General features: G+C 37.4%; 1 protein-coding gene across 3 annotated transcripts; it reads right to left on the bottom strand.

Moving 5' to 3' along the window:
• Positions 1–1,960: 1,960 nt before the first annotated feature.
• Positions 1,961–25,134, bottom strand: SLC35B3 (solute carrier family 35 member B3). Of its 3 annotated transcripts, none has more exons than XM_057369108.1 (10): positions 24,989–25,131; positions 20,549–20,827; positions 19,178–19,299; positions 17,205–17,359; positions 15,652–15,759; positions 14,103–14,200; positions 11,296–11,388; positions 10,779–10,890; positions 7,784–7,853; positions 1,961–6,720 (listed from the first exon to the last, which is right to left on the bottom strand). In XM_057369108.1, the coding sequence occupies exons 2-10, from the start codon at positions 20,747–20,749 to the stop codon at positions 6,570–6,572; spliced, it is 1,110 nt and encodes a 369-aa protein (XP_057225091.1). In that variant the 5' UTR covers positions 20,750–20,827; positions 24,989–25,131; the 3' UTR covers positions 1,961–6,569. The 3 variants fall into 3 exon arrangements, with proteins under 3 accessions (XP_057225091.1, XP_057225092.1, XP_057225093.1); XM_057369109.1 differs by lacking the exon at positions 24,989–25,131 and adding an exon at positions 24,866–24,940; XM_057369110.1 differs by lacking the exons at positions 1,961–6,720; positions 7,784–7,853 and adding an exon at positions 10,030–10,670 and having other exon boundaries at positions 24,989–25,134.
• Positions 25,135–26,181: the final 1,047 nt, after the last annotated feature.

Below are 26,181 nucleotides of genomic sequence, written 5' to 3'. Positions count from 1 at the left end.
TAGTAGAGTATTTCTCACTAAAATGATTTTCCAGTACCAATATTTGGCTAATACATAAAATAAATAATCGCAGCTTTAGGCTACATCAACAAAAGATTAAAGGCATGTTAAAGCCTAAAGAGCTTAAATTCTGCTTGTCGCTGCCTGAAGCCTATATGAACTCTTCTTTATGCATTAAAGCCTTCCAGGAGCCCCAAATCCTCTTTGAGAACATACAATAGTTTGGTTTAGAAGGGACCTATAAAGGTCATCTAGTCTTAACGCTCTGCAATGAGCAGGAAAACCTTCAATTTTTAGATCAGKTCACTGTGTCCTGTCCAACATAACCCTGAATGTTTCCAGGGATGGGCCATCTACCACCTCTCTGAGCAACCTGTTCCAGTGTACTGTCGTAAACAATTTCTTCCTTACATCCAATCTAAATCTACCCTCTTAGTTTAAAACCATGACCCCATCACAACAGTCCCYGATAAACAGTTTGTCCATGTTTCCTGTAGACCTCGTTAGGCACTGGACTTTTGCACAGGTCTGCTGGATTAATGCCCGTTACTACAGAACCTATTTAAGTGGAATTTATACTCAGATTCTGAACAAGAGGGCATGTACCACAGCAGTCCACGTGCATGAAAAAAGATGACACGAAGGCAGTGAACAATGTAGCAACACTTCCAGCATATCTGAGAATAAAGTGCTGTGCTAGAGCGGCAGAGTATTGCAAGATCTAAATGCAGAAAAAACTGCATTTAGAATTCCTTTTGTATAGACAGTATCAATTTCATCTTGCATTTGCTCTCAGAGAGTGTGTTGCATTTGCTCTCAGAGAGTCACTTACTCTTGCACTGAGCAGCAGCTCCAAATGAAGGTGTCTCTCTCCACGGGATTGTGCTCTGGAGGTACTCTGTTCAGCCAGAGCCACACTTAGCAGATCTTTTCAGCATGATTGTGCCAGCTCCAGCAGTGACTGTAGCCAACTCAGACATACTCATTTTWAATATATTTATTAAAAGTTGTAAACAAAAGTGGAAGATAGACAAAGACAGCAAGATTTAAGACCACAGAGTGACTGAGGTTGGAAGGCACCTTTGGAGGTCATCAAAGGCACCCACAGCCAGCAGCTCATGACCATATCCAGTCAGAGTTTTTGAATACATCCAATGATGGAAACGTATCAGCCTCTCTGGGCAATGCTCTGTGCCAGTGCTCAATCACCTTGACAGCAGAAAAGTATTTCCTCTGTTCAGAAGGAACCCCCCCAGTGCTGACACCAGGCACTGCTGAAAAGAGCCTGGCTCCCCTGTCTTCATATCCTCCCTTCAGTGTTTACACATTGGTGAAATTCCTCCCACTCTTTTGTTCTCCAGGATGAACAGTGCCAGCTCTGAAACCCTTTCCTCACAAGAGAGATGCTCCAGTCCATCATCACTGTGTCACTTTTCTGGACGCTCTCCTCTAGCCCCRTTTCTCTCTTGTGCTGGAGCACCCAGTACTGGACACAGAACTACAGATGTAAGTAAAACTTTACACTTCAAATATAAGTAATAAAAAAATTAAAAGGGGRAAAAAAGAGGAAGCATAAAACTGAGAAATCAGAGAAAACATCTAAATAACCAAACAGAGGGAGAAGCAATACATGACAAACATACCTCAAAAAACCAGCACAACAGCACAATCCATGTGAAATGTTGTCAGCATTGTAGTCTGAGCTGACTATTTGTGCATGAATGTTCTTCATTGCATTAGCCTTTACTTCTCTACAAGCAAATGGCAAAGTGATACAGATCCGACAAGGCATCATTATGCTTAATTCCTCATGTGATGGCAATTCCTCACAGTTTTCCCATGGCAGCAKCTTTTGACTAGTAGCAAGGTGAACCAGTCACCTTAAAGTGAAGAATATTCTGCTTCTCCTAAAACTGCTACTGTCTCTGGCTCACTTCCACAGCAGTGTTCAGAGAAAACAGAACAAAAAAAAAAAAAAAAAAAAAAAAAAAAAAAAAAAAAAAAAAAAAAAAAAAAAAAAAAAAAAAAAAGCTTCAAATAAAATGAAGAAAAGCTATTTTATGGCTGTCTTAATTTCCCTTTAAGTTATACTTGTATAGAACAAGGAACAGAAATAGTTAAACATCTCTAATACTGGGGGTAAAAAGAAAACGGGGCTTACATCGGTACCATTTCATTTAAAGTACAGATGGGCTGGACTTGGGGCACAGAATAACTGAGGGTATTAACATCTGTTCTTGCTCATCACAGACTCGCCAAGGTAATTTTGGGCAAGATACCATTTCTACTGCATCTCTGAAATGGAGATAGGGCTTTCCTGCCTCATAGGCAAGACTCAAATTAATCTCTGTAAATTGTCTGAACACTCAGGAGTTTTATATTAAATATTAAAAGTAATATAAAGATTTTTAAACAGGTAAAACATAAAAGAAAAAAAAAAACTCCTTCCACTAACAAATTCAGAGCTATTAATCAAACCATATAAACATCGCTCCAGAAAAACTACTAATCCATTTAATTACTTCCTTAACTTGTGAAGTTTACTTATTATTTCCTGCCCCCCAGAGTATACATGCAATTTTATACCTCTTTTCAGAACAGTAAACAACTCAAAAAGTTTCCATGATTGAACAAGCACCGGTCAAACATGAGAGAAGGGCTTGCTTGTGCCTGGAAGCATGGGAGGCAGAAAGAAAAGAAACAACTAAGACACACCAGGTTAGTGAGGAAGGCACTTATTGAAGAAAAAAAAAAGAGCATTTGCAATAATTTATTTCCTCTTCCTTTAGTTCTTACAGGCAGGCAAGGGAGAAGAGAGATTTTCTTGGGAAATGGAATGAGGTCAAGGAGTTAACTCATATATGTACTCATCAAGAACTTTCCAAAAATAATGAAAAATATGATTTTTTCATGGAGAAAAGTGGATTTAAAAGAATCATCCAGATGGCTATAACTAATATGAAACAGAAAATATGGAATGTGACCAATCTGCAACAGTGTGATGTTTAAGCCCTTAAATTCAGGAATATAAACCTGAAACCATCCACAGTGCATAAACAGAGTACTTAAAAAAAAAAGGAAAAAGAAGACTTCATATCCAAAAGCAAGAAAGATGAGTAAGGAACTAATAAAGATAAGTAGGAATGACATATGCCCAAGCTTTAGCTTAAAATATTTGGTAAGTTCAAAGCACAGGAGTGGTAGAAGAAGATTAAGTAAAACAGTTTAATGCAGCACAAGGAAACACTGTAGATTTGGAGGGCAGGGCATTAGTTCTTCCACACTTGTATTCACACATAGGTACCTGCATAATTAGTAGTTCTGACTATACTGATGCACTTAAATACAGAAGAAATCTGMTGCACAGTCAATTACTTCATTACTGAAGTGTGCCAAACAAATGCAAAAATGTAATATGAAAACAACTGCATATGCATGCTGATTTAGGCAAAAAGAGCTCCCTCAGCTTTCCAAAGGAGGCAGAAACAGGTGTCACAGAGGTAGATTGCTGAAATCAATGGAGATCCTGGTCAGACTAAAATTTTACTGTGAATTTCAGTACCATTATAACTCATTTCTACATCAAAGATTTTTTATAGAGAGGAAAAACCTGTGTAGCACAAAAATAAGAAGCAACTAATTCACATTATATTTAGATAATAAATTTTCTGGTGAGAGAATATTTTTTTCTATAGTTTCACATGCCTACTGTAAAGAGTCCAGGTGACAATGAGTATAAAATGCAACAGTTACTATGACCAGCCTTCAACAACCCTTGGGAAGGGTTAACCAACTTCCCAATACAAGTGCTCTTACAGAAAAAAAAACCCCAGAATTTACAGTTACTTTGTGGACAAGCCCTTATTCATATTTCATAGACAACACAAAACCAACATACATATACAGCACAGAAGACTCAAACCCTCAATATTTTGTAGTAAGAACACTTGTAGTTTTGTAAGGTTCTCTGATTTGCATGCACTATGAAACTTATTTAAAAAACCACACAATCCCAAAAACAGCAACTGACTGAAATGAAGGTTTTCATAATGAAGGCATGAAAATACACAGACCATGATGGGTAGCAAATGATTAACTACTCTCACTTGTGCATTTTCTTTAACACATTAACATATTGTTGATTTGCAAATAGTAGACTCACACCTATGAAAATAAAGAGCTGACTCTTAAATTTATGCTATTAACAGTAAACCTACAATATTCATTTGTATATAAAAATAATTTTTRAAGTACACCTGTAAAACAAGACCTACACTTCTACAGTTAATAAGAATATAAAAAAATAAATCAAAACTTCCCCTAATGATAGCTTCATTAACTCAGTTGTTTATACAATAGAGAATAAATTAAAAGGTGAATTATTGTGATTGCTGTTCTCTCCACAGAGAGACAATAGAGACAAAACTGGATTATATAAACAGTTCACATACATACTACATTTGAATTCTAGTTAGAAACTTTGTGAGTGGCTTCTCATCTATTTAAATTAAACAGAGGCCAAATGAATTATATTTACTATGAATTTTTGCATGTGTGGTAGCTTTCTCATAATTTGGATTCCTGAAGCTCAASAAAGTTTAGCAACAGGCAGAGCTCACAAATGGCAGAACTGAGATTGTAAAGGTATCTTAGCCTYGATGGAACGACCAACTTAATTTAGYGAAAASAGTGCAAGGGAATGTAAGAGTTGATAGATATCATGGGGAAAGAAGTGGATCAACCCCCCTAACTTGGTCAAATGCACTCTTACACCAAATTTGAAATTTTAACCCTTTGTTACCATACCTTACCATAAAACTTGGGCTGCTACATGAAAATGGACAGCCATGGCAGGCCATTGGTCTCTTTCAAGGTGTATCTGTTTTTCAAATTCTCACCTCTCTATCTCATCCGTGACACAATCAACCATGCAGCAGCYGGGAATTTAAAAACCGAAACTGTCACATGCAATAAATTCTCCCAACTTGACAAGAGTGGGATTGTATGTGTTGGGAGGCTCTGCTGACACACCAGAAAAGCTTCAGTGCTGGGAACAGTGCAGCTATGTTAGCACAGCTCTTCTCTTGTTCATCCCATTGTGCTAAGATTCTGTGTTCTCTTCTATAACATACTTAATAGGGAAGATGAGAGCCACCAACTTAATAAACAAAAATTTAAGGCACATTTCGTGTCTGTGCTTTGATTACAAGGTCCTTTGAACAACAATTCTTCATAAAACTCTGAAAAAMATTTTGCACATTCTTGAATACTTTCACTGACTAGTATTTTTGACATAAAGACATGCTGTGAGATATTTTAATTCTTTGTACATTCTTTCTGATTATATATTTCTATTATGCAATTGGCTTTTGTCTAAGTTGAAAGAACACACATCAAGATGCATCTAAGGGACACAACAACAAAAAACCCATGACYACTTAAGAAGAATGACTTGTAAGGTGATTAGTATTTTTAAAGTGCTGCTGTTAAACATATAAAATTAAAGAGATGGCAAGCAATTCAAAAGCAAGTTGAATATGAAAGAAAGAGAGATAAATGGACTTAGTCTTCCTAAATTCATGATGAAAAAGACAGACTGSTAGTACATTGTCTCCTCCTGTCATTAAAAAAAGAAAATTGTAATCTGTATCCTAATCCTCTTAACTTCATCAGAAGACCACACAGACTGATACAATACACATTCCAATCACATTAGCTGATGGTGTTATTTACTCCAATGTTGAAATTGAAGAATTTTGATTTGATTATATGAATTTAAGGAGAACTTCCATGTCTCTTTATACCACTATGATCAAGAGGGCCACAGGCCACTAAAATTCTGTATTTCACCACAGAATAAATAAGTAACAGTTTCATAGACCATTGTTCAGGCCTAAAAATCCATTTCACCCTTGTAAAAGCATGAGTGCTGTCCACACACACTAAATCTCTGTTTTGCTACTTACAAACAACAGTCAAAAAGAGTAACACTAGGATTTCCATWAAAATTTCACTTATTACAATAAATATCAAGTTCTGTGAAGATGTAAACAATAACTTAAAAAACCTCAACATTTTTATTTAAAATGTAAAAGAGTGACAACATACTGTATTCTAAACCTTCCATCTTTAAAATCACAATTTGGTCAACCAGTTGGTGATTAGGTTCCATTAAACGTTAATACAGTATTACATTTAAATTATCCCACCTAGACAATTAACAAAGAACCACTAATCTCAAATCAGCCACATGGCCAATATTATTAAAATGCCCACACTAGTCTTCTACTGTGTCCCACTTYAAGTGCAGCTTCTCAGCAGTTTGCCAGGAGCTGCTGTCCTTCATTGCTGAAGAAACCATCTGATAATGGCCTACAACACCGTTTATGATGAATTTCAAGTGCTCTAAAGAAAGGGCTCACRAAAGTGTGCATTGACAGCAATCTGCAAGCAGACAATATGCCTTCAGCTCCTTTGGTTTTAATAATGTTCCCTTTGGAAAGTACATCAGTTGAAGACTGYTCCAATAAAATAGTAAGTCAAAGTCTAGACAAGGCATAAACCACCGCTTATACAGTTTGTGATAACGTCCTTGATTTTCTTTCTTCCATGCTTTTTTTCCAAAGACCAAGAAGTGAAGGCAGTTTGATTTTGTCCATATTCTTACTGTAAACATTAAGAAATATACCAAGGACCACCAATAAGCCTGACCACACGTACCTAAAGGGGAGGCAGAGGAGGGGAAAAAAGTTACCAGTAGCACCTTATCTGTAGCAATTACATACCAATATCTGAGGCATAAACAAACCTTACATTAAGAAGAGTGTTGAAGAAAAAGAACCCCACAAGTCAGTGGGCTCTGMGATAGAATTTCCTTGAATCTTTATTACTACTATCCTTCCACRCTTCTTTTTTCCTATCCTGGCTGAAGAACTTATTAAGGTGCATTTATAGTTAAATAAGGAGTATCTATTCTTTCTCATATGAATAAAATAAATCTGAGGGGTTTTAGTATGTTTTTCCTTCCTACGGTCAGGAGAGCTATGCTCTCTGTTACTTGTCCAAAATGTTTTCTAACTCKGCGCCTTATATCCATACTTCCCACTGTAGGCACATTTTTGTTTCAGCTCTCCATTCTTTTAAGCCTCAACATTTTTAGCTGGAGTAAATTYCATTTGGGATTTGGATGCAAGCTTTGTTCTTAAATCAATTTGTATATAGAAAWAAAATGGACTATTATGTTGTTTCAAACCTGAAGCCATTAAGATTAAAGTRGCAACTTTGCTGCATTTTTCAATGTAAGCCCTTCCTTAAAATTAAAAAAAAATGGAGTAAACCCAAGCTCAAAAATCTGGCATTTTAATAGATCAAGATAATAGAAGCTTTCAGTTATTTAAAAGGGCTAGCTAAGAATTTAAATCTRAGCTTATAAAAGCAGGAACATCATAATGGAGAAAATCCCTTCCTTTAGCCAAATCTTCCGCCAMAGAGAAAGTACCCAAAGAATTGATTATGTATCATAATAATACATATTATGTAAGGTTTCTCTTAAATTTTCTCTGTTGTCTTCCAGACTTTTAGAAAAATGTAAACCCTTTTCTCTAGCATGATTAGTATCAACAAGCCATTCAATATTTACAGTAGATTGCCAACATTTGTAAAGATATGAAACGACAAATATCAAACCCTGAGTAAGATTAATTAGTGTCATTATATTTCCACGATGAAGAACAGGATTTTTTATAAAACATTTTGTAAAATATTTAAAGAGAKAAATACTTACTGTAATGTGAATGGCTTTGCAAAGAACAAAAAAGAAAGCACAATGCTCATTGCTTTTCGTCCTGTTGTTACTGCAGAGGAAAACAAATATTAAGCCYTTTAAGAATTTGGCTACACAAAAGAACATAACAAAGGCTTAGCAGGTAACCTCATAAAATAATGAAGTGTCTCACTAAAACTATGATCACACCCTTGGTGCAAACACAGACTCCAGATGCACCAGTGCAGTGCAAAATACCACTCTCTGAGAACAAGTACACTGTGTCAGAYGTAACACCTCCAGTCACATGATCTGCAGCAAGGAAATTTCCAGAACAAGATTTGCTATTTAATAACCTCATGCTGATCAATCCACAGTCTCTGAGAGCAACAAACAACCCTTGCAAGTAACTGATGGCATAGACTCATCATTTAAGACTTGGATGTAGACCAAAGACCAAGAGTCAAACGTCTTGCCGTTTCCACCTGATGCTGTAACAATTCAGTGGTGTTCTGGGCTTGATTTTTAAGTGGAGAGGGATTATCCCCTCATCATTCTTTTGAAGTTACTAAAATTTTATCTAACAGTGGGGGGAATTACAATTTTGGTTAGAAGCCTAAGAGACCAAGGATGTCTGACTTCAATGATTGCATTAGGAAGTTTTCCTGAAAACCATCAAGAGACAYTCTTCTACAAGGGATGTGTTCACTAGAAAGAATAAAAGTAGTAAGAGTGCAGAACACAATCCTGTTTACAAAATGGAAATAAACTCTGGTTCATCAGAAATAAAGTACAGCTCCAACAATTATCTGAACAATTCCAATATACAATTCCAATTTCATTGCTATCTTCAATGAACAAGTATAAAGCATTACTATCAAATTGTGTATCAGGAAACCTACATAGTTTTATCACTGAAAAAAAAACCCTCAATAAATCAGTGAAAGTTGCAGAAAATGTTTAAAAACAAAGTAAGAATGCAGCCAGGTACACAAGTTTAGCGATGGAGGCTAAGGGCCTGTTATTCTGTATGATGGCACAGGGCTCTTATTTGAGAAAWACCCCAGTACACGGTGCAGTTGGTCTGAAACTAAAGAATGTTCTTTTATTAACAGGAAGTATTTTGCTTACTATGAAGTACTCTTTTCTATACCATTCTGGAAAGTCTTCCTTGTGTAACTACATCCAAATTAGTCTTACTGCAACACACTGGCAAAAGGAACCAATGACTACTCATGTATTTTCATGCTGCTATGGCTAGAAAAGCAAGTTTCATCCTTCCCAACTCTGCCCCACAAACAAACATTCACTTAAGAGTGTTCTGTAGTAGAAGAAACAGCCATCACTACTGCTTCATCTGCCTCAACCTCAACTTTTTAGTAATAGTTTTCTTTTTACATTTTAATATATTTATGTGCATCAAAAAATGATTTTCTATCACATGAAAAATTAAGGGARAATGAAAAAGAAAATTGAGTTTTAATTAGGAAACAGTTTACAGATGAATAATTTAAAAAATGGTTAAATTACTTCAGTTTTTCTAATTACAATTATTTCTGTTCTTTCAAATCAGTTATTAATTAAAATATTTATGTAACCATTTCCTTCTAAATTAAGTGCCTTTTCTTCTTTTTCCCAATTAAGTCTGGTAATTTCTCATTCTGCTAATAGAAATACAATTTTCATTAAACTCTTTCACCCCACTCCCCTCAAGAAGGGGGAGGGTGGATGGGGGAGGTGGGAGGGACAGTAATGAATGTGGTGTTCTTCCAAGGCACAATAAACATTTTCATATTGCCATAGGCAAGACAGAAAGGGCTCAAGTGTTAGAATTGTCAAGGTCAGGCATAAGAAAACCTGGGAAATGTTTACTGTTCCACAGCATTTTTAAACTTTTTTTTAGTATGGTGAGACTTTTTTAAAAAAAGAGGTATTTTAATACATGAAGCCACCCCCTCCTTTGGTCAACTTCCAGTCAGGAGAGCTACTGAACTTGGTTAAAAGCAAATAYGAAACAGATACGCTGCAGAGGAAATAACTCTGATAGGAAACTGATAGTTAACCAGAGCATGCGATCCTCAGGTCAGAAAACAATGATGAATTTYCCTCTTCACTACTGTGAATGAAGTAGAGCACTACCTGACAGAAACCAAGGTGCCTTTTAAGGGAAGAAGAAAGGAAAGTAGCTACATGACATCCTGMTACACCTTCCCTGTGTGACTAATGTTTGTAGTTTCATACGCTGAGGAACAATTGATTTTCTTCTATGATTTTCTATACCATGCTTACTTTTCCTCTCACATTTCAAAAGATACATGTCTTTTCCTTTCTGTATCTTCCTATGAAGACWGGCTGAGAGACTTGGATTTGTTCAGCCTGAAGAAGAGCAGGCTCTGGGGAGACCTATAGCACTTTACAGTACCGAAAGGGGGCCTGCATGAGAGCTGGAGAGGGACTTTTTACAAGGCCATGTAGTGTGAKGACAAGATATGGAATGGCTTTAAACTGAAACCATTAGATTAGATATTAGGAAGAAACTCTTTWCTGTCAAAGTGGTAAGACCSACTGCCCAGAGATGCTGTGTCTGCCTCATCCTGGAAGTGTTCAAGGCCAGGTCGGATGGAGTTTTTGAGCAAACTGGTCTAGTGGAAAGTGTCCTTACCCAGGGCACGGGAGTTGGAACTAGACGGCCTTTGAAGTTCCTTCCAATGTAAAYGATTCTGTGATTCTATTTCAATTCCTCAATTTAGAAAAGTGTTTCTGCACCAGAACACAGCACAGACTATATGCACAAGCTCACTTAAAATGCTCTTCACAGTTGAAACTATGGCACAAAAAGAAGCAGGAAGCTCTCAAACACATTCTATCAGTGAGGATCCATCCTACAGAAATCAGTCAGCACAAAGAACTGAAAAAAAGACAGAGTAAGAACAATTCTCAAAAGCTCTGTCCTAAATAATAGAATAGGATTACTTTGTTTTTACACAAAGGCAGTAAAAATACCGTTTGTTCATACCTGTTACAGCAAGAAGGGCACCAAAGATTTTAATCAAAGCTAGAACAAAGGATATGCCAAAATACCCAGTCAGGGAGAAAAGGAATGCATAACCGTAAGTCTGAACTGGATGCTGCAACAATAAAAAAAGCCGGTTAGGAAAATGTAAAACAAACCCTGAGGTATTGCAAAATGACATAAAACTAGACTTTAATCAACTGCTTGAACAATAATAAGCTGTTCAACAATGCATTCATGCAAAAATCCTTATTTAATTTTAGTTAAATAATGGCAAAATAATAATGAAATTATAAGCTCATAAGGCTGGTCCTGTGATTTTGTGCTTTTTTAAAACATTACCCTATCTTATACATCAAAGACTGGAAAAACTTGTTTACTGTATGAATTATACAAGTTAACCTGTTTACATGATRAAAAATAGAACTTTAGAGAGAGAAGTGGTGCAATTTTCTAAATCATACAGAGCAAGGTTTTCATATGAGGTTCTTCATAGAGAAAGGGAAATCTTTACACCTACCTTTGAGCAAAATGTTACTGCAGGGCTTAATCCGCTAGTGCATGTTAATCCAAATAAAATATACACAAAACCTATTGAATAGGAATACAAAACCTAGAATAGTGTAAGAAAAAATAATTACTAGGTGATACTTCACAAAAGGACAAAATTAAATGTTTTCAGATGCTTTGCCCTATTAATATTCTCAGCTTCTCAGAATTTGCAGCGTTTGATAACATTTTTACTAGGTTTTATATAATAGTTGATGTACAGWGAAAAATCAACAATAAGTGTTAGGCACATTCTTCCTACCCACAACAACATAAAAGAAGTTTAAAAAGCTAGACYAGTTAATAATATCCTGAGGTCAATGCCAACTGCAGTAAATCYTTCAAGTTCAGGATTTCACAGCCTAAATAAAACTCCACACAACTATGTCATTTTACAGTCTGAAGAACATGTTACACRTATTTCATTTTCTGCTACTTATCCAGCACAGTAAAGACCCATATTACATTAAATGTGCAAAGGGTATCACACAATCACCATGGACTGCCAGAAGTGTCACGTAAGTTTCATCTGTGTCACTTCAGTTCACATGCATGGCACATGTAGTTAGAGCACACAGGATTTTCAACTATGACTAGCTCTGGCCTAGTTCAGTGCATAACACACCCAGGAAACAGGAAAACTATTTTGTCTTAAAATTTTTGTTTGCACCCTTATTCAATTCATAGCTGCATTAAGCAACAAAACGATCTTCTATTTATCCTTTCCCATGCTGAGGCAACAAAAGAAGAAACTGAAACTGTCCATCCATCCATCCATCCTGCAGGAGGCATCCAGCTGTTTGGGCAACATTTAGTAACCTTTTCTCATGAAACAGGGAACGAGTCAACAGAACTATTCTACACAACACTGGTTAGAACATGCTGATCTACTATGCTTTCAAAACTCAGTGTCTGTTATAATATCTCAGTTATTGGAAAAAATCAGTTAACAATTGATAAGAATTCCATGAGACAACAGAACACTTATTGCTGTTCTACAATAAAGGATGACTRAACATTCAAAGAGCAGACCTGCTTTCAAACACTTAAAAACCAGTGACCTGATCCTCACAGCTTTTACTTGACACTGATTATACACACAGAAGTCAGTCCCTAGCTCTTCGCTTGCCTCTGCATCCAGCTTTTCTCCGAAAGTACCTAAAGACCCCATTTTTCACAACCAGGAATAAGCACYACATTGCTATTTCCTTGTTAGGCAGTGTAATGTAAGTCACTTCCACAGAATGACACATAAGGCAAAAATCGGGTATAACCTTCCAGAACAGCGGTTACTATTTCAGCCACAAGACATCTTTTTCCCTTCCACAACTGCTTAAATCCAGGGCAGTTTCCAAATTTGACAAAGAGAGATCCTGTGAACGACTGGTTCTTTTATTACTCATTTCCAGATCACTGTCCATTAAACATGACCTCTTAATTCAGATTCAAYTTTTGCCCACAATCTCAAGTACAGAAAATTATTCCCAAAATTCTGTTTGCACTTCTGCACTGAATTCTCGGACAAAATCCTGAAATGCAATGTCTAAACCACAAACAAACAAAACCTTTATATCCTAAACCATTACACTCATCCTCTACAAGTAGTATGAGTATACAGTATGAGGACCAGTATTTGTCAGACTAATGAAGAATAAAAAGCAAAGTCCTGGAGACAACAGGAGTTTTGTAGGTAAGGCAGCAACAATTGTCAGATGCAAAATGGACAAGAAAACAGCTACAGATTGTACTTTGGTTTGGATTTTGGAAATGACAGCTATAGAAGGCTGCACTGGGTCAGGTGAGGCCCAAGTAACCAAAATCTCTGCCTCCAGCAGCAGTTAACAATGAACACTAAGTACCAGAATAAAAACAAGAATTACAGTGACACTTCTGGTATATATTCTTCTACTTTACAGAAACTTGTAGCTCAAACTTCTAAATCCTAAATCACTTCTAGCCTTAAATAAAGATTCCTTCTAACTTTTTCTCCATTTACGAAGCTATTCTCATGAGAAATTAGATCTTCTAGCTAAATGTCAAATACATGCCAAATATTAGAAAATAAATTTTCAGTAACTCTTTCCCTGTGGCATATTCACATCATGCCTTTGATAATAAAGGATTTACTTGACTTCAGAGAAMAATAAGCCAAATTCAAACAAGTTTTGTCTAAAAAGAAAAATAACCTCAGATCATATAAACACGTAATCCACATTCCAAGTWAGTATATAAAAAGTACTGAGCAAGGCTTTTTCAAAATTATGTATTTCACTGAATCAAGAACAAAAATRTTCACCCACCGTAAAAGTCAGGATTTTACAGATTTCAAAAGATTTAAAAAAACCTWGCCTTCCAAGTGCTAGCATACTCTAGAATATAAAACAAGTAAGAAAAGCAACATGTTCCATGCAACACATGGTCAACTATACCAGAAAAAGAGTGTGTATTTTTCAGAGGTTAAGTGCATGATCATACAAAATACACTATATTGATTTCAGGCCTCCAGGGTAGACAAAGGAACAGTTGCTAGAAATCAGTGTTTCTCTAGCCACAATATCTATTTGAAGTTGCACACAGAAAGCAACACCCTTGGAAGGTTAAACAATGAAAAAAAAAAATTCAGCAGAAGTCCCCAAACAAACAAAATCCTAACAACAGCACACTAAGAGCTTTTTCTTTCATAAGTAAGAGAAAAGCACATTAAGTTCCATGTTTTGTCAATGTAAGCCTTGCCTATAACAGAACATGTTCTTTTAAAATTGCAGATCTGGTATTTACCATTTCTGAATTAGAACCATTGTGCAACTTCATAGCTTTTTCCTGTACATTTCCTATAACTGCATCTGCGCAGAGGGCAAGGGATATTAGGACCACACCTATTAAAACAAACAAAAACCTCTTCAGAATACTGATCAGCACAGTAGAGCCAAAAAATTCCAGAAATAKAAAAATAATAACCGCCCCTCCCCCCAACATATTCTAAATGCCAGCCAAAATATTTCATGACACCAGKACAAAGCAGTGCCTACCTCCACTCTCCCTCCACCAATTAACCCTGAGCACTGCTTGTCTCTAAGCTTGATGGGAACATCTGGACATTGCTATAAAGAAGCCAGCTGTGGTTTTTGTAGCAGCAAGAGTGAAAGAGTATCAGTTGCAGTTAGCTTCTGAAGATAAATAACCAGAGAACATACTCTTTTTGAGTAGTTAATCCCATATTATTTTCTTCATGACAAAGGCAAACAGAAATGTTAGATGTAATCGTAAAACAAATGCAAGAGGATTGACAGTAGAAACCTTTCATTACTGAAACAATTTAAAAAAAACTACTGTTCAGGTACAAACCCCATGGTTTTAAATTATCCCATATGCTCACAATGAAGTCACTATACAGTCAGTTATTTTTTGTTATTAGCTTTCCAATAACAAAAAATTAGTAACTCTTTATCCATGTCAGTCACAACTCATTTGACAGCTTCCAAACTTCCACAACTGTTGTATTTAATGACAAACACAGGTTGCAATACCAATTTTCCTAGGTATACAACATTACAGAATATATTAATGATCAAAAAAAAAAATCAAAATCTGCTCTAGTCTTGGTTCCTTAAAAGACCTTGTCAGGGAAAAATCTGGAAGACTAGAAACATGCAGTGTTTTATTTTCTTAATCCTACGCTCTGACAATCAAAGGTGGAAGATTTAACRTTTTTAAAGCCCATGAAGTTTAAGGTATTTTCTTGGCAAGCTTCTGAATGTATAGGAACTTCTAAACCAGTGTTTAGAAACCATTTCCTTTCCACGGCTAGACTTTCCAGGTCTCTTCATCATTCAGAGTTACCAGGCATTGAAAAAGRTATAGCTCAATGGAAAAGACGTGATAACATGAATAATAATGGTTACACTAAAAATACAAATATCTCATCTGCATGGATTCAGCTCCAGTCCAAAGATAAAATAGCATACCAGCTTGCCAATAGCCTTGCTGCAGAACACTTGTGCAAAAAAACTACAAAAGGCAATCAAGATTTTTAAGTTTTTAAATGGTCAAATCGAATTTTATCATATTTAATATATATTTATTGGGCTAAGTCTTTCTTGAGAATACATGAGACATTTTAACCAAAAGGGTGCAGTTTCCAGAAATTTTAGGATTTTAACAACTTATACGTCACATAAGTCTCTTCTGCCACAGAGTTCTGCTAGTGCAAAGCTACAATGAAACTTGCATATTTAGTATGATACTTCACCAACTCAGAACTCCTATGCAAAGCYTATTTTAGGAAAATAAACGTATCCTTAAACTCTAAAATATATGATATCTTTACCTGTCAAGTTGAAGTTTGGTGCAACTGTGCTGTCAGCTAAAGTAAACCATATTAATCCAAGACTCATACATAGTGCAGCAGACACATCTACAATATTGTAACGTTTTCCTACAAAACACAAAGGGCAAGAATGGACTGTGAGCACACTCAAAATTTCATACTTATCCTGTTTAACAGACTAGAAGGCAAATGAAACGTTGTTCCAATGTCATTATTTTACTGAAATAAAAGACTTAATGTTCTGGTCTTTCATAACTTTCAAACTGGGCTTAGTTTCTTCTACAACAGAAGTTCCTACAATGGGGGAGGAGTCTAATGGAAAATATCTGTTTCTTGTGTCAGTTTCTGTCCTACCAACACTAGGCACATCCTCCCTGACAAAGCATTCTCTTAGCAACTTCAGGACCGCTTRGATGTTTTAATACTTTTCCCTCACACAGGGTGTTTTTGCTGCCTTCATTGATCAGAAAGAAGYCAATTCCAAACACTAACAGACAAGTGATGCTTTTAGAACCTTCCACTGTCTTATCGTTTGGGAGAGACAATTTGTGGAGGGGAATGGAAAAAGAAAGTACAGAAATGAAAAAACAGGAGTTAGTATATCTCATTTGAAACAACACATTCCTTGCTCAGAAGCTGAACTTTGAACATGAGCTTCCAAGGAAACTTTTTTCAATTTTTTTTAACAATAATGTTTTAAAAAAATAGCTTCTTAGACTGCAACACTACTACAAGACAATAAAAAGTTTCACAAAGCTTTAAGGAAATACCAGTCACTTTGCATTAAAATGACAGAAAATTACTCCTAATAAGGTGTAAATACTGTGTGARCATGTGCACATGTAAAGTTGCAATCCCCCCTGAAAAATTCAGCTGTTTTTCAAACAGAAGGCCAGAATTACCTACAGAAATAGTAATACAGCATTCTAGATTTTGTTCCATAATACTTGTCCATGTGGAACTTTGCTAATTGATCTTTGTGTGTTGAACAAACTTTTATAATATACCTAAGTCTTCTAAACAGAGAAATAATGAAATTTATTTATTCACATAATTATAACCTTTACCTTTTTTCACCATATTCTATATCCTCTTCTTGGATTATGAACTACAACCTTAGCTCTAACCAAAGATATGCAAAAGCAGGTGCATTTCTGATTAAACTTTCCATTAGAATGAAGGAATTTAGGAATTAATTTTTTCAAAAAAGAGTAGGGATTTTCTTCACAAATCATGGTTGGATTTCTTTTTCCATAACAAGTTTTCCATTTCAATATTGGAATTGTTTCTACAAACTTACATTTCTTAAAACTTAAGAAAGCTTGTGTAAAAAAGAGGTTTTGCAAGTGCCCTATAGAATGTTTTTCCCCATATTTTCTGTTGATCTAATTATATTTGTACATCTTCTGAGAAGACGCTTCAGAAATTCTCATTTTTCCTCCTATAGGAAAAATTCTACCAGTGGAATTTAACCAAGTACAGGATTCCATATATTTGACAGCTTCCCAAAGAAACAATGAAAGAAATCATCTAATAGCAAGACTAACACTTACCTTGTATAAAAACTCCACCTATCATAACTGGAATCAGCTTACAGCATTTGAAGATGACTTGAGTAGGGTAATTGAGATATCCTAAAGAGGTATTTGACAAACCCATAGTTCCCACTGTCAAAAATGCTATTATCATGTAAGTTTTGCCAGGAATTCTACAAAATATAAACATACAAATCTTGGTATTACAGACTCATCTAGAGGAGATTTAGCTTGGAAAACTTACGTAAAGAAATACATTTGCAATACAACTTCAACATCTTTCTTCCTGAATTTCACTCCATAGAAATTTAAAAAYGCACATAAATGTCTGATTTCATATTTCTTTCAATTACTGTGAATAAACAGCACAAAYAGCAGGCAATAACAACTTTATGGGTCTTGAAGTACTCAAGCAGAAATTCTTTAATCTTCTGAGAAGGTATTTACACAAGAATCAAGACAAAGGTTTCAGGTTATTTGTCAAAGGAAACATGGAAGTTTGGTATACCAAGACATCCTGGATCTTAGTTGTGTCACAGGTCACTGTGACAACTTCTTTGGTGAAGTTTTCACATGAACCTTGACATTTTTTAAATTAAGAAACTTGAAAAAAGAGCCATTGTATTACGAAAATCAACAAAAGTAAGAGAGCAGTGATTCAGATACCATGAACAGAGTGGCTCAATGAACATTTTCAGATGTTTTGTTCAGAATTTGATGAAAATTATCACCTGACAACAGATGATCCAACAGTAATTTTTTTGCTCACTTTGGGATTATKGCTGTACATATGTTTGGCTAGTTTTCATGCATACTCAGAATAGCGTTGAGCAATGAAAGGAGCTCTCTGGCTGTAATCCTGTCTTATCTGTAACCCATTATGTGATGTACACATCCTCTGAGGCATGTGAGAAAAAATTTTAAATTTAAGAAACTTATTTTGGCATGTCTACGAGAAGATGCCTAGGTTATAGAAAATAAAATGTAAAATAYATTTAAGATCTACATTTCCAACACATCTTACTTGAAGGATCAAGAACATTACCAACCCTAACTACTAGTAAAAGAACACCCAAAAGGTAACACTGCAATATTATCAGATGCATCTCAAAAAATCATATAACTTGAAATAGAAACTGTCAGTGTTTAAAATAAAAGGTATAATTTATCAAAGTTATGTGTGGCTAAAACCAATTTTACAATCTAAAATCAGGATATGCAAGGTTGACTGCAGGTAAGGAAAACTAGTTATGTTCAATTAGGATATAAGGCAATTTTAAAATTCATATACACCATGACAGCCTCTATTCAAATTTCCAGAGTGCCTTAACATACAGTTTGCAGAGGCTATAGACGGGTAGGAAGCCACGGAATGGCTACACTGAGTCAGAAAATATCCCATTTTCACAGGATTCGAGACATCAAAAATTTCCTAGGTCAGCTGCAGTGAAAACACAGAACAGTTTTGTGACAGAGTGTTACAAGTGTTGTCTTAAATGAAAAACACAAAACTTTAGCACATCTTTTGAAGCAAATCCACTCAGCCAAATGGCAAGCAGAGAGCAGGCCTCTCCAGATGCACAGCATGTTAGAAGAACCTCTTGGTGAGGAAGTGCCAATATTTGAGGAAAACATTCACTAACAGATGGCTTCAAGTGCTGTGAAGTGCACTGGCTCTATTCTAGACGTGATAATCCCAAGCAACACAGACATGAGTCCATCTTTATCAGCCACCTTAAGGATACTATATGTTCTGTAAGTGGGACAAAGTGACAGCAGAGTCAACAGAACTACTYAGAGGTCTGAAATACAAGCGGGGTGCTTCTGAAACATTCTCTAACATCATCCAGTAAATTCAATTCGTATTATCTACAGAACTGCTAGCAATGCCTCACAGTACTCACTTCAAAAAACAGAAGTTAAATTTACCAAAATTATCAAATACTTCTAATTTCATGGACAGTGGGTAAAATGCTTGGAAAAACACATACCTTCTTCTTTTGTCCTGAATCAACTGCAATTCTATTAGTCCAAAAATGGAATAAAATCCAAATTGCACTAAAGTGAGGTACCAACCAAAAGGTTTAAAACCTTCCACTGAAAATATCAATTCCTATAAAAACAAAAACCCACCAAGGTCATGTACATACACCAAAATATTAAATGGACAAAAAAAGTCAACAGACCTTTTCCCCTCATGTACATGCAAATCTAGCCTTTGCAAATGCTGGTTATCAGCTAGAATTTCTCTGCTATATGTAACTTGCAAAGTTTTGAAAAAGAAAAGACAATTTAGGTTCTCCACAATGAAAGAAGAGAATTTACTGCTGCTGTAAATACACTGAAATTAATGGATCAGTTCCTCAAGGGAATACACTTGATCCATTAGTAATTATCTCAAATTACAGATGGCTACCTTTCTGGTTTTTTTTCTGATTTTCAGTTCATGTATTTCAGTAGACTGTTTTATTCAGATTTTATAAATAGTATTTCAGGATAAATTTAATACAACTTTCTCTAACATACTTARTGACGATTTTCAACCCTTAGGAATGCACACTTAACATTTCGAACGCCTACATTAAACTGCACTTATGAGTTCATAAATTTGCAGACTGTAAGAACATTTTAAACCAGAACAATTTGTTATGGAAAAACACATGCACTGCATAAAGAATTATGCAGGTGTGTCAATTATAGAAACAAAAGGTTAGCTAATATTTTCCTTTTTGAGACTCTGCTTTGAATTACTAATACCATTGTTTAAATCTTTTGAAGTAACTTTATGTTAATAAACTTCTCAGTTACTTTCGAAAACTGCATTGGAAGCATAATTTTTAATTACCAAGTTTTTAAATCACTGCTTTATTGAGAATACTCAATGAACTTAAAAATAACTAAAAAAGGGAGCTGCTCAAGWTAAAAAAGATTAGCAGAATGGTAAATGTTTAACTAAAATGGCATAAACATTATGCTTCTGTTTAACAAAGTACCACAGTACATTTTTCACCTCTGTCCTGAGAGCAGAGAGAAAAATAAGAAAACTGTAACTGTACAGCACTCATGCAACTTAGGGAGATCTGAARGTTTCAACATCAATGAAGACTTCTGTATATCTTGCCCACAGAAGTAAAAGATCAAGTTATGAAAGTCCAAGTGAGCTAAACTCTGCAGGCACATGGACTGTAATGGAAACGTACATTATACATTACTTGCTGTTTTTGAATACTGAAAGGCTGACTTTGCAATAAATATCTTGTTAAAACTTTAAAACATATTAAAACACACACTATATTATTAGGTTATTGAAAAAGAAAAGGGGCAGGAGGAATTGGGTTATGACACAAGTTCATAGCATTTACCTGCAAATATCCATAGATTAGATAAAACATAAAAACTCCAGAAACACAGATGAAAAATTGAGTAGGTTTGCTAAATTTGCTGAGATTAATACCAAGAACTACAACATCATCTACTGATTTGATATGGGGAGACATAGTTTGAGATTTGGAAGGTACACTGATGGAAATATATTTTCTTGATGAAGTGAATTTCAGATCCATGGTTCCTGGTTCGCTGCATTCGGTGCTATTATTGTCTTCYGTCTGCTATTCTCTTTCAGTGTGTTTTCTGTCTGAAAGCTGAAAGAAATGCTAAAATCAGATAGGACACAGCATACAGCCTTTCAACAGCAACAGTAAAGGAATGTGACATTTATAAGGAAAACATAAAAGTTTCAGAGTTTTATTGAATTTCTTTTATTCACAAATTTATTTATTGTTTTGACGTCCAAAGTTAACATCAATTAACTTTGTTAACGCCAAAGTTAACCCCAGAAGCCATCACAACTTTATGAAAGAAGTTTTGCTTCATTGCTACACTCTACAAAGCAAACAAACCAACGAATCAACCCCAAAACATTGGCAGTAGAAAACCAGCTTGAGTCTTCCAACAGTTTTAACTGGTCCTTTCATGTCTGTACTTACAGGAGTGACTGCTTGAGAGATAAGTGATCTCCATGATCAACTCACAATGAAAAAAAATGGTATTGAAGCATTGTGGGACTGCCTACTTTGCTTCATCTTCACAGCAAAACATACCTATTGACTAGTCCCCAGCACAGAAAGCCTTGCTAAAAACTGCAGATTTGAGTCTACGAYCAGTTACAAGTATTGAAGTGCAACAAGTCATCCTCTCATCTTCATATTTATTCACTATTTCTTGCACAGTTTTGTAGAAAAGAACACGGAGACGGAAACAAGCAGATTGAGAAGCCAGTCTCAGAAATCAGACCATTTATCTGATGAGGTCTATGRTATGGCAATCCTTTTAATATTTATTACATGCAGCAATTTGCACATGCAATAGAAAACAAAACTGGATGACTGAAGCCTCATCTTAGCAGACTGAGTTGCAAATAATTCTGTTCTCCAYATCAGCAGACAATAAATATGATGTTTGAAGGTTTTTGATTTTTTTTTAAGATAAAATACACTGGTCAGCCAATAGTCCTAAGACTTTTAAGTGTAGGTCAACATCAAGTTCAGTAATTAAACTGTGTTTGTCCCAACTGTTTAGTGGTTTGTTTGTCCAGCTCAAGATAAATTCTCCTCATCACATATGTAGAAAAAATATTTCCCCATTGTTTTTAAAAGGAAAATGTCCTAGTATATTAATGCTAGATCATGCAATAAATGTAGTCTGCAAGAACACTGGTAATTTCTTACCAGAAATTTCTTATACAATACCAGAAATTCCAAGTTTAGCTGAAAAATGAAGGATTATTATGAAATTTGCAAGGTACTTATGTTACACTTTTTTCACACAATCTACTATCAGGTTAGAACAAGATTCTTACTAGAGTTCTGAAAGAACAGTATGGAAAGTATAACAGGAGTTCAGGAACTGTAATATTTATCTGTGCTTAAATTCATAGTGCTTCAGTTGAAGATCAAAAGTGAGAGGTAGAAAGTTTACCCCTGAGGATTTTTAGCTAATCCCAACATGAAGTGGCCATTACAAAAAGAAAACCAATGTTTTAGATTATTTTTAGTAAAACCTAGAAGAGCACTAATGTCAGACAACAAGGCATGAGTGAGCCTTCACATAGAACATCATAGAGTTCTGATCACCCTCAAARAAAGATTGAAAGAACAATGGCAAAAAAGGGTTATCAGAATGGAGGAACTAAGATTGTCTATCTCAGGAACTGAAATAAGATTAAACTTTAACTTGTATGGCGTAGCAAAAATCCAGTGAAAAGAAAACCAACTTGCTTTCAAACAGAAGTATGAAGGGTGTTCCACTAAGGAGAAAAAGTTATTCTCATTTTAAGGACAGAAGAATGAGAGCAAGTGGACATGAAGTGATCATGAATAAATTTACCCTTCCCACGTCTGGACTATCTGCATTCTAGAGCAACCTAAAAATSAAAAAAGAACAGCTGAACTGTTTTTTAAGGTGAAGCTTATGAAAGCAATGGTGTACAGCTGTTGAGATTGGGCATGATGACTGACCAGTCCTCTTTAATCCTATCTTTACAGCATCCTACTACTAAGCTGCCTGCAAAGATGTTCGGTGATCCAACTTGATCACTAAACACAGGACATCAATTACTATTCTCCCCAAAAGAATTGCAAGCAAAGTTAGGACTTCCAAGTTCAAGCCCAAAGAGCGAATTACCATGAAGGAAAATCAATGTAGTTTGGAACCTATCCATCGGTGGTAGCTCAGATGAACTTGTATTTTTGTTGATGCCTGTTCAGATCTCTCCTGTCCAGCACATACTTCCTCTTGATAGGCACCCAGCATTTGTTAACGCCACAGTTTCTCAGTGGAACAAGTGCTGCAGGAGCAATCTGAATCTCATTTTTCACTTAAGTGGAAACAAAGCATGACATAAGCTCAGAAGATGCGGCCATGTACTGTCATGTACTTCAAGAGTCCAAAAATTGAGAGTTTTCACGATTGTTGAGAGAGCTTGCATAGCATCAACGCCTTTTCTATTTCTCCCCCTGCCCACCCCTGCAGTGAACAGACTGGGGTGTGTGTAGCAGGCTGGGAGAGGGCACAACCTGACAGATCACCGGAACTAACCAGAGATATTCCATAAAGCATCATAGACAGCAATAAAAAGTAAGAGGAGATAGTTCAGGGAGGTTAGCCAGCTTCCGCTCAGGAAGTAGCTGGACAAYGATCTACCTGTGGGAGAAGTGACCATTTTACATCACCTGTTTTGTATCTCTTTTTCCGTTTTTTTCTCCACTTCTTAAGAACTTTTTATCTTGACCCATAAAATTTCTTTTTTACTCATTTTTTCCTCTTCCTTCATCCCTCTTGGGGTAGCAGGGAAAGTGAGCAAGTGGCTGTGTAATGTTGAGCTGCCTACCAGCATTAAACAACACAAGTAACAAAATCTTCAATTTTCAACTATTTCTATTCAAAATATATCCACAGGAATATTATCAGATTTTACAATCTGTCCACTTAATTTCTTGCAGATTACTGAGTCTGTCATGAAAGTAGTAAGAAGCAACACTGACTGCTCCAGTCATACTCATGACCATCTATGAAACTTTGATGTAAGGCGTTTTTCTTTACATCTTTCAAGGAACGTGCATGTATCCATTTGAGACATCWCCACCAAGCAATTTCATTAGCAACAATGACAGAAATCTCGTGAAATTCACTGCAACTTCTCAAACTGCCATTTTTCTAAGTATGAAAACTGTTATTCCTCCTTCTCTAATCAAAGTCCCTCAAGCAATTAATTCACCTCTTGAACATACAGTAAAAATCTGTTTTATAGAGAGTTAAGAGCTGTCCTGCTTTGTGTATAATACCAATTYCCCTCTTTTCCTTTTACTCCTGCATGTAAAAGTTTAAACAACACATTCTTYAGAGCAAAGACTTCCTGTTTATTCCCCTTTAAAAGAAGGAATCAGTAGATCAGTACTTGCAGATCAGTACTTTAACCTAGCACACAAAATAGTGWTTATTACAAGAAAAAGAAACAAATGGCCGAGTATAAAAGCAAAATTTCTTTGGTCTCCCAAAAGTTAACAACTTGTACCATGCATGGAAAAAAACATCATGAAGGAGTTTGAGCTTCGGTTGGCCAAACCTTTTAACGTTGAAGAACATGTTAAAACCATTATTTTGTCAGAAACCAGCCTTTTAGTATGCTGAGAAAAACTGCTCGCCCGAGACACAYAAGGCAAGCTCCACGCTGGCCTTGGCCACGATCCATTTCCACTAAAGACAATGCTTGGTGGCAGGACAGCACCTGACACCACAACAGAGATGCGCCAGGTAACTGGGACACCWAAGTCCATCTGTGGGAAACCTGACCAAATACTTTGCTCGAGGGTACCTGTATCCTGCCCCGGCGGCAAAAGAGGGAAGTGGGATAGGGTCCAGCATGAAGCCTCAGGTCTCCTTCCGGCCCACTCGCCTGCGCCAGGTGTGTCCCTTCCCGAGCGCCTGCCAGCTGTCCTGGGCAGGGCTGGCACTGATTCTCCAGCCGCCACAGGCCGCCATTCCCGCCCTTCCCCCGGGAAAGGGAACGCCTCGCTGCCCACGGGCCTCGCAAGACGCCGCTTCCCCGGGCCGGCCAAAACCCTCTCGACACTCAGTGTCAGCCTCCTCCCGCTCCAGATCCTGCCCCCGGCGCCCCTCACCGTCGCGCCCATGGCCCCCTGATACCCGGCGAGGCTTCCCAGGAAGCGACCCCGCATCCTTCCCGCTCGCCCCCAGTCCCTGAGGGAGGGAGGAAAAGAGGGAGGAGTAACCCCGCCCCGTACCTGTCCGGCGGGCGAGGAGAGGCACGGCGGATCCAGCCAGCCGCCTCCCGCCAGGGCGTCCCGCCCGCCGGGATCCGGGATCGGGGATCGCTCCTCCTGCGGCCCCGCGCCGGCGGAAGTGGCGACCGGGACGCGCCAGGTGTCACTGCGAGCACCGAGCGCATCGACACAGGCCGCTCGCGCGCTCGGCGTTCGGCTACCCGGCCTGGAGCGCGCGCGCGTGGTGGGCGGGGCCTCCGTGACAGGGACCGCCCACCGCGCATGAGGGCGGAGCGGGGCGGGACTCGGGACTCGGGAGTCGGCACTCGCCCCTCGCCCTTTGCTCCTCGCCACTTGCCCCTCGGTACTCGCCACTCGGCATTCGCCATTCCCCGCTCCTCACTCCGCGCTCCTGAGTTACGGCTCCTCGCTCCCTGCCGCCAGMGGTGGCTGCCGAGAGGCTTCCCCGCGTGTCTCTGCGGGAGAGCGGGGAGATYACAGAATCACAGAACCGTTATGGTTGGAAAGGGCCTCTGGAGACCGTCCATCCAACTTCCTTGACAAAGGAAGGTCAGCTAGAGCAGGTGACAAAAGGGACAYATCGAGAAGAGTTTTGAAAGTCTCCAGGGAGGGGGACTCCAYGACCTCCCTGGGCAGCCTGTTCCAGTGCTCTGTCACCCTCAATGTAAAGTTTTCCTTCGTATTGAGGTGGAACTTCCTGTGTTTCAGTTTATGGCCATGCTCCTCGTCCAGAAACCATGCACTACGGAAAAGAGTCTGGCACCATCCCCTTGGCACCCACCCTCAAGATATTTATATGCATAAATGAGATCCTGTCTCACAGAGCCTTCCCTCTTGATGCCCAAAAAAAGCTTATAAATAAAACCCCATGGACCGGTGTCTATAGAGCAGGTATTTGCTTATTACAGTGCTGGTGTAGCGGTGGAGGTGAGGTGGATTTCTCCTCCTAACCCACCTGCCTTTACTTCAAATTAGCACATATTTATACAATAAGCATGGTGCAACATGAACATTGTYACTGCCCCCCATACRCCCACCATACAYCCACCACTATACATGGGCACGGAAGTACACGATATCACAGTTTTACGAGTGCGCATGTGTCATCCTCAATTCGGTGGTCACGGGGTCTCCCTCTAATGAGATRCCATCCTCTTCATCATGGTGGACTTTTACCTTTGTCTTCAGGGCAT

This window comes from Malurus melanocephalus, unplaced genomic scaffold (genome assembly GCF_030028575.1).
Source record: "Malurus melanocephalus ecotype Western Australia unplaced genomic scaffold, MMel_1.1 scaffold_103, whole genome shotgun sequence".
In the NCBI taxonomy this organism is placed as follows: domain Eukaryota; kingdom Metazoa; phylum Chordata; class Aves; order Passeriformes; family Maluridae; genus Malurus; species Malurus melanocephalus.
The sequence above is the reverse complement of the archived record's forward strand: the minus strand, read 5'-3'. Positions and strand labels throughout refer to the sequence as shown.

Excerpts from the sequence above, each read along its gene's own strand:
- SLC35B3 (XM_057369108.1), bottom strand. The coding sequence starts at position 20,749 with ATGGATCTGAAATTCACTTCATCAAGAAAATATATTTCCATCAGTGTA. Across the intron at positions 19,300-20,548 it reads TAATCTATGGATATTTGCAG|GAATTGATATTTTCAGTGGA; the intron begins GTAAATGCTATG and ends TTGTTTTTATAG. Across the intron at positions 7,854-10,778 it reads TGCCCTTCTTGCTGTAACAG|TAACAACAGGACGAAAAGCA; the intron begins GTATGAACAAAC and ends TTTCCTCTGCAG.